This window comes from Pan troglodytes, chromosome 16 (genome assembly GCF_028858775.2).
Source record: "Pan troglodytes isolate AG18354 chromosome 16, NHGRI_mPanTro3-v2.0_pri, whole genome shotgun sequence".
Taxonomy (NCBI): domain Eukaryota; kingdom Metazoa; phylum Chordata; class Mammalia; order Primates; family Hominidae; genus Pan; species Pan troglodytes.
This window is the reverse complement of record NC_072414.2, coordinates 75,936,907-75,953,678: the sequence shown is the minus strand read 5'-3', so window position 1 is coordinate 75,953,678 and position 16,772 is coordinate 75,936,907. Positions and strand designations below refer to the sequence as shown.

The 16,772-nt window shown below is 50.1% G+C and overlaps 1 protein-coding gene across 3 annotated transcripts in view; it reads right to left on the bottom strand.

Moving 5' to 3' along the window:
- Window positions 1-2,624: 2,624 nt before the first annotated feature.
- Window positions 2,625-16,772, bottom strand: part of AP3B2 (adaptor related protein complex 3 subunit beta 2) — a 50,064-nt gene continuing 35,916 nt past the window's right edge. For 2 of the 3 annotated variants that reach the window (XM_001159946.4, XM_009429698.5), the window contains 12 exons: window positions 10,078-10,264; window positions 8,788-8,906; window positions 8,182-8,290; window positions 7,714-7,837; window positions 7,148-7,322; window positions 6,908-6,968; window positions 6,473-6,579; window positions 6,040-6,268; window positions 5,514-5,598; window positions 5,171-5,268; window positions 3,191-3,329; window positions 2,625-3,056 (listed from right to left, as the gene is read on the bottom strand). In XM_001159946.4, coding sequence (XP_001159946.1) covers window positions 2,906-3,056; window positions 3,191-3,329; window positions 5,171-5,268; window positions 5,514-5,598; window positions 6,040-6,268; window positions 6,473-6,579; window positions 6,908-6,968; window positions 7,148-7,322; window positions 7,714-7,837; window positions 8,182-8,290; window positions 8,788-8,906; window positions 10,078-10,264 — 1,584 coding nt within the window. In that variant the 3' untranslated portion in view covers window positions 2,625-2,905. Of the gene's footprint in view, window positions 3,057-3,190; window positions 3,330-5,170; window positions 5,269-5,513; window positions 5,599-6,039; window positions 6,269-6,472; window positions 6,642-6,907; window positions 6,969-7,147; window positions 7,323-7,713; window positions 7,838-8,181; window positions 8,291-8,787; window positions 8,907-10,077; window positions 10,265-16,772 lie in introns of all 3 variants that reach the window. The other variant, XR_010151476.1, reaches the window with a different exon arrangement.

Sequence of the window (16,772 nt, the reverse complement as noted above, 5' to 3'; positions counted from 1 at the left end):
TCTGTGACCAGGCCCCTAATAACCTGGGGACAAAGTGTCACCACAGTGGCAAAGACTTGGGCCAGTGATAAAATACAGAATACGATATGGGTTGGGGAAAATGCCCCCGGGGGATGTGGGGGCCCCCAGCCCCTGCAGGTCTGACCTGCTTCCACCTGTGTGTGCTGGGCAGGCCCCCATCTTATCCCTGCACACTCGCTCAGGGATGCTTATGTGGTAGGGTTGTGGGAGGTATGGCCTTGGAAGAGATGGGCTAGGCTGGAATGAGAGCTGGGGCAACCACTCCCCCTTCCTCTGTGACTGAGATTCTCTCACTCCAGACTGTTCACTCAGCACAGAACAGGCCCCATGCTCCTCCTGGGTGGGAAATTGCTGCCCCACCAATCTCCCAGCCCAGCCTTCACCAGCAGCACACCACTCCCCGCTGGGCTCCTTCTGCAGTCATACTCTCCCCTGCCCACACCTTGCTCACCTGCTTCCTGCCTCTCTCTTTGGTCAAACACCAGAACCATTTCCTTATGAAGAGTTGCTACTGCTAATGCCAAAGCCTGGGACACATTCCAGAGACACCAACACAGAGCCGTGAAGGTTCCAACTCTCTGGACTCTCAGGGTTGGAAATCCCAGTGCCCTTTCCAAGAGGTTCTGGGAACCTGGACTGTACTTGAGGAATGTTATGGGACTTGCCTTTTGCACTTCTGGTTCCTACAGAGTCCCATTTTTTTAAAAGGGGATTTTTTTTTTTAGAGGTAGGGTCTTGCTAGGTTGTCCAGGATAGAGTGCTATTCACAGGTGTAATAATAGTGCAATACAGCCCTGAACTCCTGGCCTCAAGCAGTTCTCCAGTCTCAGCCTTCTGAGTAGCTGGGACTACAGACACATGCCCAGCTCTACTCTGGGGCTTTTGATATAGAATAAAGGTGGGTAAGGGATTCTCTGATGGTCCTTGTTCAAATTTCTTAGAAAATCACCCTCACCCTCTCTCAGTGCTGTGGGTAGTGCTGATTCAGAGGCAAAAGTAAGACTGAATCTTACTTTTGACTGGAGGACCATCTCAGAATCTGCAGTGACAAAAACAATGATCCCAGGGAGACTTTGGGGCCCCAGGCTCTCAGGGAAGCAGCAGCTCCAGCAGCTCTCTGGTGTCACAGTGCCCAGCAAGTCCCTGGAGCCAGAGGCAGGGCTGTCCCCTGGCACTGCCTTTGTTCTCCTTCTGTGAGAGGACAGCCACACCTGCTTCACCCCATCTTACCCATGAACAGACATGCTCAGGGATGCCTAAGTGGCAGGGCTGAGGGACAGTATGGCCAAGGGCCTAAAGTCTTGGTCACAGAGGATCAGAGGCTGAGGTTCAACATCTCAAACTAACTGGAGTGTGTTCCTTGTAACCCAGTCAATCAAGATGTTGTGAGGAAAGTGTTCCAAAATCAAAACCAAGTTTGAGTAACACTGCAGGCTGAGAGGTGGTCACAGTGTACATTAGCATAGTAAAAGTTCTGAGAAGACCTGTGGGAAATGAACTTATTTCACTTAAATCCAAGATTCCTAAACTTATTTGATCATAGACTTTGCAGGGGGCGGGAGGGTACAGAACACATCCTAATGGAACACCTTTTATACGTTTTAGAACCACTGCTCACTCAGCCTCTTTCTTCACCAGAAAAGATGTCAGGGAGAGCCCTGACCCCCACTGCACCCACCAGGTTTGTTCCAGGTGTGAGCAGATGCTGGTGTCTTGTTACAAATACAGAATCTGCTGCTGTGCCTATGGAGTCGCCATTCTGTTGTTTCTTTACTTAATAAACTTGCTTTCACATTATTATTATTATTGTTATTATTATCTTGAGACAGAGTCTCACCCTGTCGTCCAGGCTAGAGTGTAATGGCACGATCTCAGCTCACTGCAACCTCTGCCTCCTGGGTTCAAGCGATTCTCCTGCCTCAGCCTCCCAAGTAGCTGGGATTACAGGTGCGCACCACCATGCCCAGCTAATTTTTTGTATCTTTAGTAGAGATGGGATTTCACCATGTTGGCCAGGTTGGTCTTGACCTCGTGATTGGCCCACCTCAGCCTCCCAAAGTGCTGGGATTACAGGTGTGAGCCACCACGCCCGGCTGCTTTCACTTAAAAAAAAAATGCAGAATTTCAGACCCCACCCTAGACCTACTAATAGAATCTGCATGTGATGGGATCCCCAGGTGACTTGACTTGCCACAAAGTGGTTTGAGAAGTACAGTTATGCATCTTCTATTCTTCCACTAAGATGACCAGTGGGTCAGTACCCCAGTCAGGTGGGGCCTCCAGGCCCCCTAACTGGAGTAGTTGACATATGTTGAACTGAGCACCTGTGTTTGGGGAAGTCCCCATGTTATGAGTCCTTCCTTCCCAAGGGACCATAAGAAGAACTAAGGGGGTCTGCCAGCCATTGAAGAGGACTTGTTTTTGCAGAGGCTATAAAAAGGACCAAGGTGCTCTTCCAGCTCTGCCTTGCCACCCCAGCCCAGATGTCTCTTCCACAGAGATGCCTGCAGACTCCTAGGCATCCTGACCCAGAGATGGTTACCTTGGGGATTCAACGAGAGTTGTTCCTGACAAACCCCTAGAAGGAAAGGTGAGCCAGCAGCTAGAGAGAAGACATTTTATTGAGCCTGCTACATAAATAGCTACAGAAATCTGGGAGGACTGAAGGGAGTGGCTGCCATCTCCCTCTGCACAGATCACTAAGGAATCCATGGGGAGGGCATTAGGGGAGGGCTTGGTCCTCCAGAGGGAGAGAGGACACCCTGAATGCTATCTGGCATGAGGAGGAGGATGAGAGAGAGAGAGAGAAAGATGAGAGAGACTGACAGCCCAGGTGTCATGGGGAGGTATAGATGGGAGCCAAACAGGTCACAGCATTTGGAAGTCACTGGGTCAGAGCCTGTATCACATCCTTTACCAGCATGGTGCCAATCACCATTTTCTCGCTGTTGACAGTCAGCTGGGCAGCTCCAGCTGGCCGGGCATCCAGGGTCAGCAGAACGAGGCTTCCACCGGTCAGTGTCCTCCCTGCAAACCTGAGGTGGGAATAGAAGGGGTGAGGAAGAGCTGCTAAGGGTGACTGTGTTTGGAAGGGGATCAGCGGCTGGGGCTCCTCCTTCAAACCAGGGCCCCCATGCTCATCATTTCCCCTCTACTGGTGGCCTAGTACCTGTACTCATCAGATGTCCCACAAGGAACACGACCCAGGTTGGCAGTGGCAGTCACTTTCTGCACCACAATGTGGTCACTCCGACAGGTGTCTGGCAGCATGAGTTTCTCTGTGATCTCATTCATGCCCATCAGCTTTCCTGGGGGTAAAGGTGGTGATGAGGGCAGAGGCCATGGTGGGTACAGAGGCCAGCACCTGGGTCTGCTTACTGAGCAACAAGTTCTCCCAGGCTGGGAAGGTATCATGCAAAGGGCAGGTCAGAATTTAAATCATCAGTCTTGGGGAGAAGGTACTTCCCTCTCAGACTGGGCCCTCCCTCAGGAAGCCTTTGTCAGCCTCTCTACCCCTCCCACCCAGGCCTTTATCCATGTTGTTACCAAAGACTGATTTGGCGCTTCCTCCATCAGACATCTGGGCTACCAGCCCCTTGAGAGTGGCCAGTCAGTTCTTAAGAGGTTTGCCCATCCTGAACCTCACACCCTTTGATCTTTCCTGGGGGGCCCTCCAACCCACATTCAACTCCCACTCAGCTCCTGGAGGCTAAGCCCTCACAAAAAGATCACAGGTGGCTGCTGTGATCTCTCAGCCAGAATCCAGTAGTCACATGCAGCATTCACAGGTACATTTTTAATTGTACCTCTGCAGTAGCAGCTCCAGACCTAGCCAGGGCTCCTGAAGCCTCCAAACCTTCACAGCACCCCCAGAACTCCTCATTCTGCAAGGCTGACTTCTCTCCACTCACATGATCTAGGCCCCCCATGGGAGCTCCTCCGTCTGCCCTCCTGCACACCAGCAGTCTTCTCTTCAGCCTCTTTCCTCCTTCCACTGCTTCCCCTATTCTTCACCTCCTTTTAGAAACTGACATCCCTGTCCTGTTTCTTCCATCCCCTTCATTCATGACTAATAACATTTTCTTGTTTTTGTTCCTTCAATCTGTTCATGTTCAAGTGTCCCCGTCTCCAAAAAATCCTTTCCAGAAGTGAGATCCTTCATCGTGCCAATGCCCTGTCTCCCTCCTCATTCATGGCTAAAGTCCTCCAAAGAGGACTGCATGTACTTGAGCTGTGGTCTCCCTCAACCCACTGCAGTTGGCCTCTGTCCCTCCTTTAGCAATGACCCTCTCTCCCTCAGGTTGGCAGTAGCCTTTTATATGCTGACTCTGAAGGTCTTAGGTAACTGTGGTTTGCAGACACCTTCTGCCTTGTTGTCTCTCCTGGTTCTCCTCCCACCTCTCCCTGTGCTCCTTCTCTTATCCCTCCCCTCCTCTTTCTTCTGCAGAATTCAGGTTTTCCCCCAAGGTTCTGTCCTTGGCCTTCCTATTTTCTCCCACCTCCCAGAGTGATCTCATTCATATTCACAGCTTCCATTACCACCTCTATGTTCATGACTCCAGCTTCAAAGTGTTTCCTGGGCATCGACCCATATTTTCAGTTGCATACTAAATAGCTCCTCCTGAATTTCCCAAATGCATTTCAAAATCAGCTTATCCAAAACTAACCATGATCTTCCCTCCTCCCTTGCCCAAGCCACTCTTCTTTCTTCTAGGCCAGAGGTTTTGCAAATTACAGCCTCCAGACCAAATCCAGCCCACCACCTATATGGCCCACAATGTTTTTAATATTTTTTAAGTGTTGGGGGAGCAATCAAAAGATTAATATTTCATGACACATGAAAATTACATGAAATTTAAACGTCAGTATCTATAAATATAAATGGAAATTTCTTGGAACACAGCCATACTCGTTCATTTACATACTGTCTGTGGATGTTTCTATGTTTCAACAGCCACAGTCGTGTTGTAACTGCAACAGAGACCACATGATTCTCAAAGCCTAAAACATTTATCTTTGGCCCGTTACAGAAAGTTTGCTGACCCCTGGTCTAGATGAAGGACACCACCATTCTCCCTACCATCCAAGCTGGACATTCTGGAGTCAGCTTCTATACTTCCCTCTCTGCCCACTCCCAGGGAGCACTCACCCTGTTCCTTCTTAAACTCATTTTCACTCATGAACACAGGGGCCATCAGCTCCCCAACAGGTGGCTGAATGGAGACGTAGAACTGTCGGGTCTGGGTGCTGGGAGGGGTGGGAGGAAATGGAGAAGAATTAAGGCTGTCATTTCTCCCCTCACCTCCCACCCTGTGTAGAGGCACAGCTTGGAGGCAGTGAAAGAGTGAGGTCAGGAATGAGGGCCTGAGATGGCTTCCAGACCCACCCAATCATGATGTATCCCCACTAAGCACCACCTCCATTTCCAGTTCATTGTTACCCTGTCCCTTTCCAGCCCATCCTCTCACCCCCACCTCGAGTTGGGCACATACCACAGCTGGAAGTTGGCTGCCTGGGTTGAGTCACAGAAATTAATGCCCATTACAGCAGTGGCAGATTCTCCAGGTGCCAGGGACTCTGAAGTGGTATAAGGCAGTGAAGGGGAGAGGGAGGGCCACCATCACCTGATAGGTCTAGAACCCAGCCTAGCCCTACTCTCTCCTCCACTGTCACAGCTGACCAGCCCTCTACAGAATCTTGGCTTTCTTGGCTGCTGGAGACTGTTCCTGGTTTCCTCCTGAACTCTAAGCACCCTTTCCCCCACTCACCCTCACCGCATTTAAGTTAGTCCTGAAACAACCAAGGCCCAAATCGGCTGCTGCAAGCACCTCCCGCCCTGATGTGAACTTGCTTATTTCATCCTCTGTCTTGTCCACCAGAGTGTTGATCATGTTAGATGCTATCTCTGTGCCCCTATAGCTTGGCCCCTGGCCTGGCACAAGGAGGGTATCAGCAACCACAGAAAGACTGACTCTGCCCAGGAGCCTCCTCCTCCACCCCATCCAAAGCCCTTCGCACCAATTTCGGGAAATTCTTGGATGCTGATGCCAGCAGGCAGTTTGGGAGTGCCCACATGCAGGCCCTTGATGGGGGTATCAGAGCTGTTGGAGAAGTGGATGTGCACGGACACCATGTGGGGATCCCCGGAGAAAGGTTGGCGGCTGAAGGTGTAGTCCACAGCCAGCCCCTCGCCAGCTACCCGGTGCAGCAGCTCCTGCCGCCCAACACCCGATACTGGACTCAGAAGCTAGAGTGGAGGGGTAAGGAAGGACAGAACTGAGCAAGATGGAGAGAGCCTGTCCCAGCATTGTCCCCTAGGGCCATCCAGCAGCTGGGACTCAAAGCTATCACATCCTCCATCACACCCACCCCCCACACACATCCACACCATAGGATGCAGCACAGGGATGTGTCCCTGCCCCAGCCCGGTCCCCTCATCCATCCCACTCACCGACGGTACCAGGGTGGAGTCTGTGAGTGTCAGGCCCTCCAGGTCAGCAGCCAGACTGGTAGACACAATTGCTGGGGGAGACACAGGCTGGACACTGGGAGGGGTGACTGTGGGAGTAGATAAGACTATGAGGAGGCAAAGTGGAGGTGGCTTGGGTTGAGCAGGGAGCCTAGGGATCAAGGAGCACGCATTTCAGCACCATGGACAGCGGGGGCACATGGCTGCCTGGAGACTCTCGCAAAATACCCATCCCTAGACCTCAACCCCAGACCTGGGGAGGTCAGCCCTGCTGCCCTCTCAGGCCTGAAGATATGTTCTGTCTGCTCCCCTGCTCCCACAAGACCTGAGGAACCCGATCCAGAGTCCCTATGGGCTGTTCTAATTCATGCTCCCCAGGCCTCCTTTCCCCTGTGACTTTTTACCACCCAAACTCACAATCCTCTAGATCAAGCAGGGAGATCTCCTTGGTTGCAGGAGCACTTTTGCTGCTGGGAGGCTGAAAGAGAAAAATGGGATGTGGGTGTGGGGAAGGGGAGCACCTTGGCATGTTCTGGGTTGGGTAGAAGATGTCATGTTCTGTTCTGGATGGTAGGGAGATAGATGTCTGGGCCTGGCCCAGAGGTTGGGAGGGCCCTGGCCCATGAGCACACCCTGACTCTGCCCCAAGGCTCTCACTGTTTTCCTGCTCCAGGAGGCAGGTTCCAACTGCTCCTCCTCGGACTCCAATGTCATCTCGGACTCTGATGAGCTACTGCTGGAATCGCTGCCCTCATCAGAGGATGACGCTTCTCCTTTTCTCTCTGGCACCTTCTTCTTTGTCTTCCTCTTACCATCCTCCTCACTCTGTTCACTGAAGGAGTGGGAAAGGTGGGCTCAGGCCTGGCCTGGACACTCCCTCCTTGCTTCACAGAAGCAGGAGAAATGCTGAAAAGCTGGAGTGGTGTGGGGAACCTGAGCCAGGAGGGTTCACACCTGAGGTCCTATAGCAGGGACCCCGTGAGAGCTTGAAGCCAGCTTGTGCCAGCTCAGGCTCTAGGACCCTGGTTGCTTCTCCACACCAGCCCATGAGGCCTCAGAGATCTCCTGCAGCCAGCGAAAGTAGTCATCATGTGAGCTGACAGCCCCACCCAGCTCATGAGGGGCTCAAGGGCTCTTAGGAGACTGGCTAAAGCTCAATGCTAGCCCTCTTTCCAGGAAAGCCCCCTGAACCCCACCAGCCATCTGGCTAGCTCCCTTCTCACCTCTCACTGCCTCTCCCTTTCTCCTCATCCTCATCCTGGTCTTCATTGTCGGACTCACTGCTGGACTCCCCAGAGCCGCTCTCACTGCTGCTCTTACTGTCCGATTCACTCTCAGACTCAGGGTCTGTGGAGGAACAATATGAGGCCTCCTCCCTCATAAGCAGGCCTCCTTGGGTCTGGAGCAGACACCTGGGTTCCACCTTCACATTCAGTACTGAACCCTCAAACCTCTCTGACCTGCCCCCAGCCCTACATGCCAGCTGGAACTGACAGAAACACAGATGGACTCCATGGATAGAAACCTGCACAAGCACACACACCTGGAACATGAATCCCTCAGGTGCACAAACAATTCACAAGCAGGTGCACACCCCTAGACACACAACCATATACATATACCCCTCATATAGTCAGTCACACAGATGCATGGACAGAGCACAGAGGACCCCAGCTCTGCCATCTGCTCACCACTGTCTGCGGACTCCGTGGGGCCTGACTCCCCCTCAGAGTCCGAGTAGAAGGGTTTTTCCTTCTCCTTTCTCTTCTCCCGATTTGAGCACTTGGTCCATTCAGGTACCTGGAGATGGGGGTAGGGTGCAGGGTCATTTCATCATGGTTGGGGAGAAGGAAGGCAGGCACAAGCCCTTACCCTTTATTCCACCTCTTCGTGAGGCCCTACCTGGTCTGTCCCACAAAGGGAATAACAGAGGAGGAAGAAAGGGGCACTGTCCATGGAGGGGAGGGAATGCTGCTCACAGAGGAGCACTGCCAAACCAAGGTGGAAACAGAGTATGGGAAGGCCCAGGAGCACAGCACACAGGGGAAGCAGAGGGACACAGACAGGGCAGGGGAGAGAGCACACGGCACACGAAGGTGGGACCTCAGTGTATTCGCCCAACAGGCCCACGTGAGTCTCAATAAGGGAGAGTTCTTCTTCCTGTGTGTGTGGGGGAGGGTGTTAGGAGGGCTGGGCCGGCACTGCCAGGGCTCCCTACTGTCTGCCCCCACCAACACACACACACACACACACACACACACACACACACACACACTTCAACCCTCCACCCCGCTGACCTCCACGTTGCGCACAGATGGGTCTGGGGCTTCCTCCGGCCAGTCTGGGAGCTCCTGGTAGCCTGTGGCCTTGGCATTGAGCAGATGGGACAGTGAGCCCAGCTGGAAGTGGTCCCGGTCTAGGGATAGGTTTAGAGGTCAGGCAGGTAGCAGCAGTGAGGGAAAGCTCTGGGAGCTGTTTTCCAGGTGGGGCTGGGTGGTGATTCTGGTCGGGACTTCCCAGGTGGGTAGGGGAAGGAGATGGATGTGTGCCCTAATGGTTCTTCCACCCTGACTGCACCTTTAGGCCCACATGCTGGAAGAAAAGGCTGTCTGGCCAGGCCAGAGCAGGGACTGAGGGCCAGGGAAAGGCAGCCTACAGAGGTGGGTAGGAGGAGACTCTGGGCCCACAGATGCTGCCGGCCTGTCTGCTCAGGAAGCACGTCTAGTCAGGCTCTGGACTCAGCGGGGAGGGATGAACAGTCAGAGCATGAGTGTGTAGAAGTCTGGATCAGAGGTCAGGCACTGCTGGAGGAGGGCAGCACAGGCCTGTGAGTGAGGATGGTGTCGGGGAGAAAGGGACTGTTGCTTTCTTCCTGGGAGAATTTCAAAGCTGTGCCCACCCTCAGAATCTCCCCATTCGTGAGGTCCAGGGAAGAGAAAAAGAACGAAAAGATACCCAGAAGAACTGAGCTTTGTGAAGGAGGCTCTCTTCTGTGTAGGTTCCTGGCTTCCACTCCTGGGGCCCGGAGAAGCAGCGGGAGGACCCTTCCCTCCCAGGCCCATCTCAAGGCCGTTGTCTTGGGAAAAGAGGCCTTAAGGGCCAAGCCCAGGAACAGAGGCAAGGCTGAAGCCCTGGGGCCTGGGATTTGGACTGACTGTAGTGACTAAGCTCACAGAATGCAGGCAACTGCTTTCTCAGGACCTTTATAAAAATATACACCTCTCCTTTGTGTGTTGTTTTGCTTTCTGCCTTCCTGGGTCCTTGGTATTTAAGATCTTGGTATGTATTCCAAAGCCTAGTGTCTGCTCAGGGAGGGAGATGGAAAAGGGAGCCTGAGAGGAGAGGAGGCACAAGTCCATCCTGGCCAGGAAGGCAGACCCTCAGGTGAGATGATGCTGGCAGTGGTTGTGGGAGGGTGAAAGAGTAATTCCTGGTGCCACAGGAGGTACAAAAGGAGTGAGCCAGGGAGCAGGACTGTCCACAGAAGCCTGGTGCCTGGCTAGGGGCCTCAGGAAGGTCTGGGGCAGAGACTCTGGCCAGTTCCTTTCCATTCCCCTAGGAAGGTTACCCTTGATTTCAGCTCCCACCTTTGAAGGATGACTCCAAGACTGGAGCTGGTTTGGGTGCCAGGAAGAGCTTCTTGGCATGGCGGCTGAGGGCCCCACCCTGCTCGGAAGGGACGATGAGCTGCCGGGTGAAGCGCGCCCGGTCACGAATATCATAGTTCTGGTCATATTTGGCCAGACTCAGCACATACTGGGTCAGCAGCTTGGTCTGGAGGAACAGGAAGAGGTGGGTCAGCTGACGGGGGGGTGGGGACACAGGAGGCTCAGAAACAGATTCTTTAAGCCGACACTTTCAGGCAGAACGTCTCCTCTCCCTGCTTAGGAACGGCTGCTTCCACCCAGCTGTCCCTCCCCACCTGCCCTTGTTCTGGGCTCAGAATTTTCTCTCATCTCTCTGGCCATGCCTCCTGATGATCCCAACTTTGACAACTGCCTTGGGCCAACAAAAGAGGTTTTCCTTTTGGACTTTCCCCACTCCTGGCTCTGGACTCCATTCTTCCCTAGGTTTGTGGTCCCTACCACTCCAGGCCTGTCCAGCCTCTTTACTCTAGGGCAGCAGTGTATGTGGAAGTATGGAATGCTCTGCTGGACCTCACAGTTTCCAGGCTCCACCACCCAGGGGGAATTAGACAACAAAAAGACAGGGCAGATAAACAGGGGTCCCTTTGGCAGGGGCCACCCTCATGCCCTATCCACCCACTTAGTAGATTCTGAGCAGCCCAGGGGTCTCAGAGGTCTTTATCCTTCCCTGGAAGCTTCTAATGACATCAGGGCAAACTGCAGCTGCCCATGCATTTGCCAAGGTCATGTAGGGTTCACAGTCTGCAGTCAGGGAAGCTACAACTGCAGACCTAAAATATCTCCATTTCTGCCATGATCTTGGCCTAATCTAACCTGCCTTAACATGGCAACAGCGGTAGCAGCCATCACTTATCAAGTGCCTTCTGGCACCAACTCTGTGCTAGGTGCTCCACACTAGCTCATCTAATCTCCCCAAGCCTTCTGAGAAGTAGGCATTATTGCCCCCATTTTACAGAAAAGAAGCAGGATCATTAAGGGGCTTTTCCCAGGCCAAGGAGCCCATCAGTACTGCACCTAGGCCTGCATCTGCTGGAGCTGCACCCCATCTGCTTCCCTTCACTGCCTACCTGCTGACATAAGGAGCCTGCCCTGGCCCAGGTCTCCATGTTTCCATCACTTGTGACCAAGATCAAAACCACCAAGTGGTCAACAAGCAGAATGCCCAAGGGCATCAGGGGCCGGCAGGAGGGAGCCTGGAACTGACTCTGTTCTTCCTGAGGTTTATGGTGACATACTGTTACATGTAGCCTTGGACATGGTTAACCCAGCTAATCTGGCAGGGACATCAAGCAGATGTCCATAAGGGGCAAAGCCCCTCAGATGCTGACCCAGAGTCGGAGCAGCTGCTTTGGCAGAATTGCCCTACACCACTCTAGAGAGCCACTATGATTCCACATTCCTACCTCCAATCTGGCCCACAGGCCCTCTTCAGCTCAGTCCCTTCCAGCAAAGCAGCACCTCCAATCTGTTATAGTCACAGATAAGCAATCCCAATCCCATGCACCGCTAATAGAATAGACTTAAAAATATGAAAATAAGATGCCATCACAACAGATTTCATCACCAACCTGCCCCTCTCTTGGCCAGACACCATCTAAATGGCCAGGGCTAGTGGATGCCCTTACCAACATAGTCAATTATCAAGAGGCTGCTGATCCCTCTTTTGGTTTGGACAATGTCTTCCTCCACAGATTTCCCAGCTGGCTGATCACAGACTCCCTCCTTCAAGTCCTTGCCTAGTTCTAGAAAGAACTGTTTGGTATTTGGATCCATCTGTCCACAGCCTTAACTGCATGTTAACAACCAACACAGGAAGGGGCTGGCCCACCACCTCAACACTGCAGGATTTGCCTATAATAATTCATTACCCTTCTCCACCCCAAGGGGCCATTCCCTGTGGATTGTGGCATCCTGTGTGCACCACCAAGACCCCCACCTCATCTAGCCAGGATGTGCAGGAATTACAGGCTGTTCAAGAAGGCCTCTGAGATACACTCCAGTATGCCAAGAACAGAACAAGGCTCCCCCTCACCAACAGGCTCCAGTTGTCAGAGAGGAATTTTAAGCGGGAAACACTGACTTCCTTTCCATAACCTATGCCAACATACATGCTACCTTGCAGCTGCCTGCTAATCATGCTTAGAAAACTGGCTGTTAAAAAAAATTGAAATATATCCTCAATTCACACATTACACATGAGTAAGTTTAAGCTCTAGATGGATGTGGCAGACAGATTCTAAGGTCTTCCCCACCAGTAGCTGCCTCCTGGTGTTCATGCCTTTGTGCAATCCCTCACCTTGGGTATGGGCAAAACCTGAGACTTGCTTCTAACCAACAGGATATGGCAAAGGTGGTATATGACTATATATGATCCTATGATTATGTTTTATTAAGAAGACTCTGTATTGGAAGTTCTATCTAGAGCAATCAGACAGGAGAAAGAAATAAAGGGTATCCAAATTGGAAAAGAATTCAAATTATCCTTGTTTGCAGATGATATGATCTTATATTTAAAAAATCTTAAGGATTCCACCAAAAAACTATTAGAACTAATAAATTCAGTAAAGTCGCAGGATACAAAATCCACATAAAAATCAGTAGCATTGGCCGAGTGCAGTGGCTGATGCCTGTAATCCCAGCACTTTGGAAGGCCGAGGCAGGCGGATCGTGAGATCAAGAGATTGAGACCATCGTGGCCAACATGGTGAAACCCTGTCTCTACTAAAAATACAAAATTAGCTGGGCATGGTGGTGCATGCCTGTAATCCCAGCTACTCGGGAGGCTGAGGCAGGAGAATTGCTTGAACCCGGGAGGCACAGGTTGTGGTGAGTGGAGATCGCGTCACTGCAGTCCAGAGCCTGGGCAACAGAGCAAGAACTCCATCTCAAAAAAAAAAAAAAAAAAAACCCATGCACTCCAGCCTGGGCAACAAGAGCAAAACTCCGTCTCCAAAAAAAAAAAAAAAAAAAAATTCAGTGGCATTTTTTGGGGGGGGGGACGAAGATGAAGTCTCGCTCTTGTCCCCTAGGCTGGAGTGCAGTGGCGCGATCTTGGCTCACTGCAACCTCCGCCTCCCGGGTTCAAGCAATTCTCCTGCCTCAGCCTCCCAAGTAGCTGGGATTACAGGCACCCGCCACCATGCCCAGCTAATTTTTGTATTTTTAGTAGAGACAGGGTTTCGCCATGTTGGCCAGGCTGGTCTTGAACTCCTGACTTCAGGTGATCCACCAGCCTCGGCCTCCCAAGATGCTGGGATTACAGGCATGAGCCACCACGCCTGGCTGTGAATTCATTTTTGACAAAGGTATCAAGAACATACATTAGGGAAAGGAGAGTCTCTTCAATAAACGGCGCTGGGAAAACGGGATATCCACATGCAGAACAATAAAACCAGACCCCTATCTCTCACCATATGCAAAAATCAAATCATAGTGGATTAAAAACTTAAATCTAACACTTCAAACTATGAAACTGCTAAAAGAAAACATTAGAGAAATTCTCCAGGACATTGTACTGGGCAAAGATTTCTTGAGTGATACCCCACAAGCACAGGCAACCAAAGCAAAAGTAGACAAATGGGATCACATCAAGTTACAAAGGTTCTGCACAGCAAAGGAATCAACAAAGAGACAAGCCACAGAATAGGAGAAAAAAATTTGCAAACTACCCATCTGACAAGGGATTAATAACCAGAATATGTAAGGAGATCAAATAACTCAATAGGAAAAAAAATTCAATAATCCAATTTAAAAATGGGCAAAAGAGCTGAATAGACATTTCTCAAAAGAGGACATACAGATAGCAAACACGTATATGAAAAGGTGATCAACATCATTGAGCATCAGAGAAATGCAAATCAAAACTACAATGAAAGGCCAGGCACGGGTGGCTCATGCCTGTAATCCCAGTACTTTGGGAGGCTGAGGCAGGCGGATCACCTGAGATCAGGAGTTGAGACCAGCCTGACCAACATGGCGAAACCCCATCTTTACTAAAAGTACAGAAATTAACGGGGCGTGGTGACGCACGCCTGTAGTCCCAGCTACTCAGGAGGCTGAGGCAGGAGAATCACTTGAACCACAGAGGCAGAGGTTGCAGTGAGCCAAGATCGCACCACTGCACACTCCAGCCTGGGTGACAGAGCAAGACTCCGTCTCAAAAAACAAAACAAAACAAAACAAAAAAAGATATATCATCTCACCCCAAGTAGGCTTATATCCAAAAGATAGGCAATAACAAATGCTGACAAGAACATGGAGAAAAGGCAACCCTTGTACACTGTTAGTGGAAATGTCTGGAGAACAGTTTGGAGGTTCCTTAAAAAACTAAACATAGGCCGGGCACGGTGGCTCACACCTGTAATCCCAGCACTTTGGGAGGCCGAGGTGGGTGGATCACGAGGTCAAGAGATCAAGACCATCCTGGCCAACATGGTGAAACCCTGTCTCTACTAAAAATACAAAAAATTAGCTAGGCGTGGTGGCAGGCACCTGTAATCTCAGCTACTTGGGAGGCTGAGGCAGAAGAAGAATCACTTGCACCCAGGAGGCGGAGGTTGCAGTGAGGCAAGATCACGCCATTGCACTCCAGCCTGGGAAAAAAGAGTGAAACACCATCTCAAAAAAAAAAAACACTACAAATAGGCCAGGTGCAGTGGCTCACGCCTGTAATCCCAGCACTTTGGGAGGCCGAGTCGGGCGGATCACTTGCGGCCAGGAGTTCAAGACCAGCCTGGCCAACATGGTGAAACCCCATCTCTACTAAAAATATGAAAATTAGCCGGACTTGGTGGCGGGCGCCTGTAATCCCAGCTACTCGGGAGGCTGAGGCAGGAGAATCGTTTGAACCTGGGAGGCGGAGGTTGCAGTGAGCTGAGATCATGCCATTGCACTCCAGCCTGGGCGACAGTGCAAGACTCCATCTCAAACAAACAAACAAAAACTAAAAATAGTGCTACCATATGATCCAGCAATCCCAATGCTACGTATATACCCAAAAGTAAGGAAATCAACATATTGAAGTTATATCTGCACGCCTACGTTTATTGCAGCACTGTTCACCATAGCCAAGATTTGAAAGCAACTTAAGTGTCTATCAACAGACAAATAGATAAAGAAAATATGGTACATATGCACAATGCAGTACTATAAAAAAAGAATAAAAAAGAATGAGATCCTGTCATTTGCAACAACATGGATAGAACTAGAGGTCATTATTTTAAGTGAAATAAGCCAAGCACAGAAAAACAAACTTCACATGTTCTCACTTATTTGTGAGGGCTAAAAATTAAAAGAATTGAGCTCATGGAGTTGGAGAGTAGAATAATGGTTACCAGAGGCTGAGAAGGGTAGTGGGTGGGGGAAGTGGCGATAGTTAATGGGTACAAAATTATAGTTAGATAGAATGTGTAAGATCTAGTATTTGACAGCACAACAGGGTGACTACAGTCAACAATAATTTATTATACATTTATAAATAACTAAGAGAGTGTAATTTGATTGTTTGTAACACAAAAGATAAATGCTTGAGAGGATGGATACCCCATTCCCTGATGTGATTGTTATGCATTATATGCCTGTATCAAAATATCTCACGTACCCCATAAATATATACACCTACTATGTACCCATAAAAATTAAAAAATAAAAAGAAGACGGTCTTGCTAGCAGACTGGCTCTAGAGACTTTCTCCCTTGTGGCTTTGGAGAAATTAAGCATCCGTGTTGGGAGGCCCCTATGGCAATGAGCTAAGGACGGCCTCTAGAAGGCAAGGGCAGTCCCCAGCTGACAGCCAGCAAGAAGCCAGGGCCACAGTCCTACAACTGCAAGGAAGTGGATTGTGGCACCATGTGACTTGGAAGTGGACCTTTCCCCAGTACAGCCTCCAGATAAAAACTCAGCCTTGGCTGACACCTCAGTTGTAGCCTTGCATAAGATAACTAAGCCATACCTGAATTCTCGACCCATAGACACTGAGAAAATAAACATGTGTTGTTTGAAGCCACCAAATTTATAGTAATTTATTATGTAGCAGAAAACTAATACAATTGATTTAAAAATGTGAAAGTAGAAAAAAATTTGGAGGAAATTCTTTTTAATTTTTATTTATTTTTGAGATGGATCTTGCTCTGTGGCCCAGGCTGGAGTGTGGTGGTGCCATCTCAGCTCACTGTAACCTCCACCTCCTGGGTTCAAGCAATTCTCCTGCCACAGCCTCCCAAGTAGCTGAGATTTCAGCGCACCACCACACCCAGCTAATTTTTTTGTACTTTTAGTAGAGACAGGGTTTTGCCATGTTGGTCAGGCTGGTCTTGAATTCATGACCTCAAATGACCCACCCACCTTGGGCTCCCAAAGTGCTGGGATTACAGGTGTGAGCCACTGAACCCAGCCTGGAGAAAATTCTAAGTGAAAATTTTAATTGAAATGTGAATGGGGAAAAAAAAGTATTAAATATGAAAGCATTGAAAAGAAGCAGAAAAGTTTAAAATATTGGACAACAGACAAATGTACAACTTCTGAATGACTATATATAGGAATAAAAAATAAGGAAATATATAATTAATGGTGGTCTTCTAAGTGGTGGACTTATTAATAGTTTAAACTTATAATTTTCTGAGTTTTCCAAATGTTCT